Source organism: Ooceraea biroi, chromosome 1 (genome assembly GCF_003672135.1).
Source record: "Ooceraea biroi isolate clonal line C1 chromosome 1, Obir_v5.4, whole genome shotgun sequence".
Taxonomy (NCBI): Eukaryota; Metazoa; Arthropoda; class Insecta; order Hymenoptera; family Formicidae; genus Ooceraea; species Ooceraea biroi.
Genome location: NC_039506.1, coordinates 10607176 through 10617505, shown reverse-complemented (window position 1 = coordinate 10617505; position 10330 = coordinate 10607176). Strand labels below are relative to the sequence as shown.

The window sequence follows — 10330 nt, the reverse complement described above, 5'->3', positions numbered from 1 at the left end:
CCAAGAAGGGAGTTTCCTATCTCATTCTCAGGGTTCAATCTCGGAGTCGTTCAATCTTCGCCCGCGTAAGCGCGAGAAATGTCGCGTCGACTCGCAAAGTGCGTTAAATCGTATTCGCGTCTCGTTGGCATTTACTGTGGATAATATACGTGTTCTACCATCTGATTGATTTATCACGCCTGTCTTATTGCGTGGAAGGTCGTTTTCCAACAACATAATTTTCACACGCAACGACAGTGCACTGTGGGCCAGCAATGGTGGGCGCGTGATTTTGAACAATTCGAGTTATCGAAGGAACGCGCAAGTATGTGCTCTTAACGACAACTATGTGATACTATTTTCAACCTCCCTGAGTTTCATTAAGCTTCTGAACGTTGACTAAAATCGGGCCCTCTCGATCGCAAACTGCAATTTTGCCGTTCGACCTACGTATCTTTCTCCGATTCGAACGTTTTGAGGTTATGTATCGTATTATTCCAGCTTCGCGCCATCCTGCTCAGTGATTTCCGTAATGGTTCGCGTATCGACAGGTGTCGAGTCGCAACTTTGATTATTAAGAGTCGCATAATTCATTGTTTAAAATCAAATTTTCGCAAGTACGCTTGAAAATCAGTTTCGCAAAAATGGCGCGTTTCGCTAATAAATGGCGCTGTTGTCCCATAGCTTCGCGCTTCGAACTTGGTTTTTTTTTCTTACGTATTCGAATTTGTTCTGCATATTCGAATCCACTCTCTCCAGACTTCATTTGACTTAATAAGTTAGTTGACAATTGGCTCGCGACTTTTCGAAATGCAAGTAGCTGAATGGACACCTTTATTTTGATTTTAATAACTATTATTTATTTCTATGCTGATTAATGGGATTATGGTAATTAAGATACAATTAATCTAAATTATTAGTAGATTGTAAGTTTTATGATACTTAGATCGCTATTAATGTTATACACATTCTGCATATTTCAGTAGATAAATAAACAGAAATTTTTAAAACTAAATATTTAAACAGATTAATGTCCGAATTTTTTATTAAATTAGTCTACATGTTTAACATATATGATTACTCTTACAATTATACTGTTAACATATTTGTATTATTGTTATATAATATTTTTTCATTTTTATTGTTTTAAGTCTATCGTTTTTATGTAACTTATTTTATTTATTATATAGGACAGATATATTGAGAGCACACATACACTTCTTATTTTTCTAATTAAAAAATAACGAGAGTATTTGTTTTTAAATTTTATTAAAGGAAAGAAAGTATGTGATTAACGTTGAAAAAATTATATTTTATATATTATTATTTGAAAATATGTGTTGATAAAAATATATATTCCACTAGAATTCTTATATTTAAATAAGGATATAGAATTATGTAAAAAAGCGTTATGTAAACATATTGCACTAATAGTTTTTAAATCTGGGTTTTTAACTGTGCTAATGTTTCGGTCAGGTGTCACCATGTCTACTAATAAGGGACAAAACGCACGAGCTTTAGTAGAACCTTTAGCTTTGGATTCGCGTACATTGGAAGACAGCGATCTTAGTGCATTGAGCTTGTCCCACACCAGCGAGCAATATACTTCGAATGATTTTGAAGCTTTCGCGAATATTCAAGCAGAGCTTGACTGTATGAACGCGGAGGAAGTTATGGCAGCGGAGGATGACCGGATACTTGTCAAGCAAAATATTGAGACTGAAACAATAGTACCTGATGTGGAGATGACTGAGGTCTCTGAACAAGCACAGATTGAAAATGTGTACACAATGGCTAATCAAAACAACCAAAATATCGTGTTTCAAACGAAACCCACTTTACAGAGAGTGCCTGTATCGGCTGTCCAAGTAATGTTTCCTACTGCATTTGAATTAATGAAGTTAACAAACTTGCAGTTCTTTTCATGCCAGTTTCCTCTCAGGTGAAGCCAAGTGTCTGTCAAACCACGCAGAGCCAGTCTATCATGATAGTATCGCCTGCGAGTGGACAAGGCACCAGTCAGATCCTTAAGATTTCGCATCCGTCGACGGCGTCAGCCGAACAATTGCAGTCTTTGGCTCAGACCCTTATAACTGGAAAATCTACGGATGGAAGCGTTGTTCAATTACGGTCGAGTCAGCCTGCCAAGTCTGTTGCGACAACTAGTGCCTCTGGAAATATTACAATCAGTAACGTGCAAAATGTCAAGATAGCGCAGCCATCGATAAAACGAGCGACACAGAATGTCCAACAAGGGCGTAATGTAAAATATTACGAATTCTATTTTATATTACGAAATATTACGAAAATGTTCTTGGCTTTTATCAAAATTCCTCCTGAATAATAATAATAATAATACCAATAAATATCGAATTTTAAATAGTCGGAAACCAAGAATATTCCATAGAAAGTTTTGAAACTGTTCAAAAATTTTAATAAATTTTACAGGTACAGTATACAAAGATGATATTGGCGGGAAGTCAGGCACAGTCCGGTGCGCCGCAAGTTCTCATTACAAGTTCGCAGAGTGAAAATCAGTCGACCCAAGGAATCAAATTTCTCAATAATAGTTCTTCGACTTACGGTGTTACAAACCCAACGAAAACTATAACGTTGGCACAGGCCCAACAAATAGGCATACTCTCTACTAATAAGGTGCAACACATCTTGCCGTCGTCCCCGCAGAAGCAGGTGCGATATATATTCTTGTTGACATAATATGAAAAATCTCGCGTAATAATAAATATTACATGCATATTTTTACGTCTTTTTGAAGGGCATGATATTAAATAAGTTATTACAATCTTCAACATCTCAACAGTCGAAGGTGGCTATAGTACCTACCAGCGCAGCAAAATCACCAACAAAAATTCTTCCTGCACCGACTATGACTATTCAAGGAAAATCCTCGACAACGAATCAGCAATCTACGTTCGTTTCGTCCAAGTCGTCCATGCAGCAAAGTCCCCAAAAAGTGATCATTAGACAGGTTGGAAGCATTGTAACTTGTAATCATAAGAGATTCAATAATTAATTTTAATTTTTATAATAATATTTTAATTAATATAATATATTTTTTGTGATAATTATATATCGAACATAGCACATTAAATATTTTTGTAGATGGCAGAAATATTTACTACATAAATTATTATTATTATTATTAACCTTTACTTTTTTATTTTAACAATAATCAATTTTATCAATTTATTTATCAGCGAAAAATTTGTTGTATTTTTTTCATAAAATTGGCAGCAAGTGAATGAACATTAAATTATATTAGAAATTCTGTTTTTAGAGTTCTTTGAAACCTGGCACTGTGCTTGGAAGTGGACAAGTCATTAGAATACCTGCTAATCAGAGTATCGTGACCGGATCTAATCAAGTTCATCAAATTCAAATGCCTGGAAGACAAGTACATATATACATGTACATGCACACACACGTAATACACACATAATATTGGCGTCATATTTTTCAGGTGCAATATGTACGTTTAATTAGTACTCCTTCGACAGGGACTACTAATGTCGTTACTGTCAGCAAATCAAAATCTGCCACGACACTTCAGACCGTAGGAATTAGTCAAAAAGTAGGAAATCAGCAACAGATTGTAAAGGTATTGGGATTGAATTTAATTTAATAGCTAAATTTAATCTATTAATTTAATTTAATCTTTTAATAATTTTGAACAAGAAATTATATATTTATTCAAAAACACGGATTTCGAAATTTCGGGTCCTCTTTTTTTTATAGCCTTCAAATTTGAGAAAAAAGGATATCTCAATTTTTCTCGTTGATCTCTTTATTTTGCATAATAAATGGTAATATTTTACATTGCAAGTGATAGTATTTTTTTTCTGATTTTTATTCGTAGGTTGTACCACTAAATACTAGTAGTCAGTCTCTAAGGACCGTTGCGCCGAAAGCAACGTTGACAAGCGGTAGCCAAAGATTGCTCATACCAGCGGCTACTGCTGCAACGGCTGTTGGCAATCAATCGAAGAGCACGGTAGCAATTCCCGCATCAGCGTTGAGCCAATTAGCATCTGGACAGGCAGTTCTGTCGACTAATTCGAATGTTGGGAATATTGTCGTTCTGCCTGCACAATACATTCAGCAACAGGTTGAATTCATTCTGTTTTTATTATTGAGCTTGCATATTTTTATGTAACATTTGTATATAAGAATTAGTCTTATAGGATTTATAATTTTTTATTGTTACAATATTTATCCAAAATAATTCTGTGTCTATAAAACTATAGTGTTAACAAATTTATATAAATTAATAGAACTAAATAAATTAAAAAATACAAAATTTAAGCGTTATAAGATTTCAAGAAATTATTTATTTCTCTATATTTTTATTAGATTATCGACTTTAAATGTAAATAATCTAGAATATTGAAATAGAATTTATATTTGTTTTATTGCTCTTTATATATGAATATTGTTATCGATCGTTAGCAGTCAACAGATGACATAAAATTGAAGTCGCAGCAAGGGACACCAGGTCTTTTAGGGAGTTCACAAAGTTCTACGGCAACTTTATGCGTGATCGATGGAAAAGGTTCTCAAAGAGGAACTTACAGCAATGTCGAGGCAAATGGCATCAGGCCGAGAAAACCATGCAATTGCACCAAATCACAGTGTCTTAAGCTGTAAGTAGTTTGTCAAAGATCAAACAGTTTACGCAAAAAAAATGTTCTCTAAACGGAAATTTTCTTCTGCCGTTCCAATAATTTTAAAAAACCTTTTTACTGAGCACTTGGTTATTTTTTTATAATTGGTATAATTGGTTCTTTGGCATCTTCTATATAGTAGGCGTTGGATTTTATCGCTTTCTTTTGTTATCACATCGTAGTGTGATTGACAGTTTAAAGCTTAAAGAGCATTCTTCTAAAAAAGTTTGATAAAATATAAGAATACATTTAGCATTCTTCGTAAAAAGATTGATAAAAGTTGAGCAATCTTAATTAAAGTAGATATTATAAAATTAGTTATTAAAAAAATAAAAAATATTAAAAATGAGTACTCAAGTACATCTAAAATTGTAGCTTTTATTCTTGTTTACTTATATTTTTTAGTTAAAACCTGCTTTATACGTCAATAAAATCTGAGCAATTTCTCTCTTACAGTTACTGCGACTGTTTCGCCAACGGTGAATTCTGTCACATGTGTAATTGCAACAATTGCTCAAATAATCTTGGGAATGAGGAAGAGAGGCAACGCGCGATTAAATCTTGTTTGGAACGTAATCCTAATGCTTTTCGTCCTAAAATCGGGAAAGGCCGTGAGACCGGTGACGATATAAGGAGACACAACAAGGGTTGCAATTGCAAACGTAGTGGTTGTCTGAAGAATTATTGCGAGTGCTACGAGGTAATCTTACAAACTATATATGAATTGCCGCGTACTAATTCTCTAATTTAATTAAATTTATAAACATATTTCTTCTAAAACTGATAATATGAAGCATGATTTTATTGTTTGTCATATTAAAACTATATTAAAACCATAGGTAGTTAATTTTTTTTAGTTTTTTATTACTTTTATAAGATATTATTTTTTACTCACTCAATAAATCAATGAATCTGCTTCTGACATAAAAATTTTAATTTTTCTTGTTTGTAGGCAAAAATTCCATGCTCTGAAAATTGTAAATGTATAGGCTGCCGCAATATCGAAGATCCGATATTGGAAAAGAAGTCTTTGAAAGATCTAGCGGAAGCAGCCGAAATGAGAACACCTCAACTGAGCTTAAACAAAGCACAGCTGCAACTATCAGAAATGGCCTTTAGGCCTCCAGCCACGTCCAATACTGGAACTAGGTTCGTATATGTGAGAAGAGCTTTCCTTCTTCAACTTTTAAAGGAAATTTTTTAGGGGGAATTTTAGGGGAAAAGGAAATGCGATTGTTTATATTAATATAATGATACCATATATATATACACACGTTATATATCTATATTATTTACTTTATATAGACAACCATTTAATTTCCTTACGGACAAAGTAGTAGAAATAACATGCCAATGCTTAATGGCACAAGCTGATGAAGCAGAACGCAACATGGTCGACGATGAAACATCCCAGCGTCTCATCATTGAGGAGTTCGGTCGTTGTTTAAAGGAAATCATTGAATCAGCTCACAAAGCTGAGGCTACCTAGCAGGTACATTCGTCCGTTTTTCATTGCAATCTTCGCTTGTCATTATTGTTTACGGGAATATGGTAAAAGAAAAGAAAGATAGATTAATAATATGAGTGTTGCTACCAAAGACGTTATCACGCAGGACGCAAACGATTTTCGCCAAGTGAAACTTTGGAATTCTTCAAACTCGTCAAATTATTCTTTAAGCGCCTTTTAAGGGGAAATTCATCAAAATTCTGGATGGATTAATCTTCTAATGATAAGATGTTATAGGAACAACGTAAATTTTAGATGGGTGAACCAGCCTCTTTCATTGTGACGTCAAGATTGGGAAGGAAATAATATTGTAATAACAACATGTGTATTGTAACGTGATGAGTGATTTTGGTTTCTAAGAATGGGTGTACTTTAAGTGTTTCTCCATAATTTTGAATGAAAAAAAATAAAAAAAAAAAGAATAGAGCACTCAACCGGTAATTGTTAGTTCTCTTAGGAAACATGTTTTACAAACATAATAAGTCAAATATTAGGAAAGGAGCATAGCATAATACCCACTTTGTAGTTCAATTGCTTAATCATTATTAGCACTTATCATATTTCGACTTTAATGTCAATAGAAACATAACAAAGAAGGATAAAATATTTTGTAAATTTATCTTACTGCTTTCAGTTGAATTTCGTATTTTTAGGAATAACTCACTATCCACAGAAAATAATAAATATATATATATATATATATATATATATATATATATTAGATAGTAAAATTGAAATAACAATATATGAAACAAAACTTTTATTCGTCTGTTTTTCTTTTATAATTACTTTAATCACAGAAAAAAGAAGGAACTAGAACTTAAGAATCTAGTATCAAGTCTGGGTTGCATACATCGTAATTAATTATAGTACAAATTATGTAAATGTTTCAAAAATTTATAAATATATTAATTGAGATATATGCAACAACAATTATAATTTAACCTCTTTTTTTCTGTGATTGTACATTATGCAGAGTCTTTATATTATCTACAATAAACAACTTATTTAATTATAAATATATATTGAATGCTTTAGTAAGTCAAATTCTCTTTAGTAGTGTTGATATTACATATAAAGAATATATAATTTTATTATTAAATACTCTTAAAATTTCTCCGTTTTCAGTGGCTTGTAATTCAGATTATTGATTATTTAATATCAATTGAGATAAATGGCACTTAATTTGGATAAAAAGAAAATGTACGATACCTGGAGTACTCTGTATTATATGTGTATGTATTTCTGCGATTAAAGTGTTACGATGAAAATGCAACTGGAATTTATACAGATATTCATGTGTATTGCATTTTTTATTAGACTATATCTTTGGTTACATCATGTATAAGTTTGTTTTTGCATTAGTGGTAAATATCCTTTCTTCAACTCTGCTTTACGAACAATTCAAAGAAAATGATTGTTTATTTTATTTAGTTCCCTCATTCTATTCTTTGCTTTCCTAAATTTTGTATTTCGTAATATTGCATGTTCACAAAACAAATATTAATATATCATGATTTACTTGCTTGATTGAAAAATATTACTATAACAATAAATCCGCTTGCAGATTACAAAATGTTAAAGTCTTAATATTTCAAGGGTTATAAAATAAGTAACGTAATATACCGATGGATTTTTAATGATTTTGAATGAGACTACGGCATTACTCGAGCAACTGTAAATGTAATTGCATATTAAGAAATAAATAAGATTAATATATATTTTTGTTTTTTACTTTTTATAAATTCATAAGAGTTTATTATATTGTATAAGAGTAAATTCATTAAGAATTAAGTTTTATATGAACGAATCGTTTACGCCATATATCATTTTAAATATTTCAGATTTTATTATACAAAGTAATTGCAGATTACTTCACGTAGTAAAATTACTCTCGAGAAACATGTTAATAATTTAAGCAATATTTTTTGTCAAGTATATTTATTTCCTATTGATAAAAAAAACAAATTAAATACAAGTAAAATTACGAATGCTTGTACATTATAAACTACAATGCATCTAAAACTTAATAATCTTCTTAGGTGCCGTACTGGTTTCACTTTTCTCCTTTCTATCTTCTTGTAAAGATTCTACAGTATTATCCATTTTTTCAACTCTAATGACGTTTTCTTCTTTATTGTTCATCAAGTCAGGGCAGTCTTTTTTTAAATGTGTTACAGCTCCGCAAACTTTGCAACAACCGCCATGAGGATACACTCCTTTCGGATTATCAGGGCATTGCAGGGCAATGTGACCCTGCTCGCGACAAATGAAGCACTTGGCATATCTATAGGTGTCATTCTTGTTAACTTTACACTCAAAATGGGTGTGTTCCGTTGAACCACATTTGAAGCAAATGCCTGTACCAATTTCTTCATTGCCGACTTCGGGACAATCGGACAAGTAGTGCCCAGATTTGCGACAGTGGAAGCAGACGAGTTTCTTAACGCGAGCCAATGCTTTCTCAGCTTTGCGTCTCTCCAATTTTATTGCTGTGTCAATTTCAGATTTCGGTATACCTGTAATAGAATATGCATGCATGAGTAATAACTAAAATTAAAGTAAATTAGTTCGTGTAGTGTACGATAAATAAATTTAATATAATAAATAAATAAATAAATATAATACAATAAATTAGTTTGTGTAGTATACTACACAAATTGAAGATTGAAATTTTGTTATCGCATAGAAAATATTTTATATATAATCATATGAACTCACCTTTCATCACCAATTTCTGTTTAAGTTCTGCCAATCTATCTGCGTCCTCCTTCTTGATAGGAAATCCATCATACTTGACAACTTCGATTTCTATACCATTTATTATGACTTTTGTGGCACCGTTGTCTGGTTTTCTCCGCTTGTATTCTCCTTTTTCTTTTATCCTCTGTTCTTTTGTTTTTTTGCTCTGGGAACTTGTATCTGTTTTTAATCTCTTAACATCATTATTCATCGTTTCCAACTTTCTCTTCTGATTTCGCTTCTGTCGTTTGCTCAACACACCAGAATTGGAATGTTCATTATTATCCTGTGGAGCTTGTGACTCTTTTCTCGTTAGGTGACGAATTGTTGGCACTTTGTTTCTTCTTCTTAGAAAATTTATTTTTCTTACTATCTGTTGCCTTAATTTCCGTACCTTCCATTTCCTCAAAATTTTTCATTTTATTATCTTTTGATACTATATTATCAGACTTGTCACTCTGAGAATTTTGCACAGAATTTTTATGAATTTTATTTGATATCGAATTTTTGTCTTTATGTTTCTGTGTATTATTAGATAAGTTAGGTTTATTGTCATCGAATGCCGCCCAACTATTATTTTCATTAACGTTACTATCACGTGTGTCTTTCAATAACTCTTTTGCGGATGTTTTCTTCTCCAAGGATGTTTTGCTCTTGCTTTCTTCCATTTGCTGTTTCATTACATGCCATGGTGTAGATTCATTTGGCAATTTCTCATTTGCTGCCTTTGATCCTTTTGCTCTTGCAAATCTAGTCATTTTTCTAAACAAAAAAACACTATAATAAAGTAAAATACCAAAAATTTGCTCCAAAATTAAACAGAAAAATAAAACGTATATGTATCTCTCTAGCTAAAGATGAATTTGTTCTTCAGCAATAGATTAATATTCATAATTATTTATAAATAACATGCATATTACGATCACGTTAAAAATAAATTGCACATTTTCAGAATAAAGTTTTTCACGATAACATTTAATAACACTTATGTTTACCAACTATTATACGTGCTCACGTGTACTTTCAAAGTTGAATTTACAAATTAGAGGTTAAGTGTCTAACTCACACCCACAAACTCCTATATACACTAGACCGCGTACCATAGACATAGTAAGAATAGACCAAGCGTGTTCTCAACTTGGCAGTGAATCACAGGTAGAAAAAGAGAGAAAGCAGGCGAAGGATTGCTCTCTCTCTCTCTCTCTCTAAGGAAAGAAGAGTGGGGGTAAGAGCGGAGAGTGGGGAAGACGCGAACAGAGAGAGAAAGAGATCCTCCACCTACTTTCCGTCCTTTTCTAGCTGTGCTTCACGTTTTGCGCTTCACGCTCGGTCTATTCTTATTATGTCTATGCCGCGTACATACTGCTGCTTATCGAACGACCAATCAGCAAAACACACACACATACACAGTGGAATATGA

At 32.4% G+C, this 10330-nt stretch overlaps 2 protein-coding genes across 12 annotated transcripts; one reads left to right on the top strand and one right to left on the bottom strand.

The window, feature by feature from the left end:
- The first annotated feature begins 28 nt into the window (after positions 1-28).
- Positions 29-8481, top strand: LOC105286716 (protein lin-54 homolog). 11 transcript variants are annotated; one of them, XR_003406378.1, is made up of 13 exons: positions 29-1847; positions 1922-2242; positions 2428-2670; positions 2756-2968; positions 3278-3394; positions 3461-3598; positions 3857-4105; positions 4447-4640; positions 5118-5361; positions 5614-5810; positions 5967-6153; positions 7297-7403; positions 7736-7889. XR_003406378.1 is itself a non-coding variant. In XM_026968587.1 (12 exons), the coding sequence occupies exons 1-11, from the start codon at positions 1443-1445 to the stop codon at positions 6148-6150; spliced, it is 2505 nt and encodes an 834-aa protein (XP_026824388.1). In that variant the 5' UTR covers positions 29-1442; the 3' UTR covers positions 6151-6153; positions 8349-8481. The 11 variants fall into 11 exon arrangements, 10 of the variants coding, with proteins under 10 accessions (XP_026824388.1, XP_026824394.1, XP_026824376.1 ...); XM_026968587.1 differs by lacking the exons at positions 7297-7403; positions 7736-7889 and adding an exon at positions 8349-8481; XM_026968593.1 differs by lacking the exons at positions 7297-7403; positions 7736-7889 and having other exon boundaries at positions 29-304; positions 1456-1847; positions 5967-6602.
- LOC105286717 (zinc finger CCHC domain-containing protein 9-like) lies at positions 8093-10067 on the bottom strand. The gene is given in 4 exon segments (XM_011351860.3): positions 8093-8687; positions 8890-9218; positions 9220-9672; positions 9977-10067. Coding segments are annotated over 3 exon segments (1278 nt in total). The 5' UTR covers positions 9669-9672; positions 9977-10067; the 3' UTR covers positions 8093-8187.
- Positions 10068-10330: the final 263 nt, after the last annotated feature.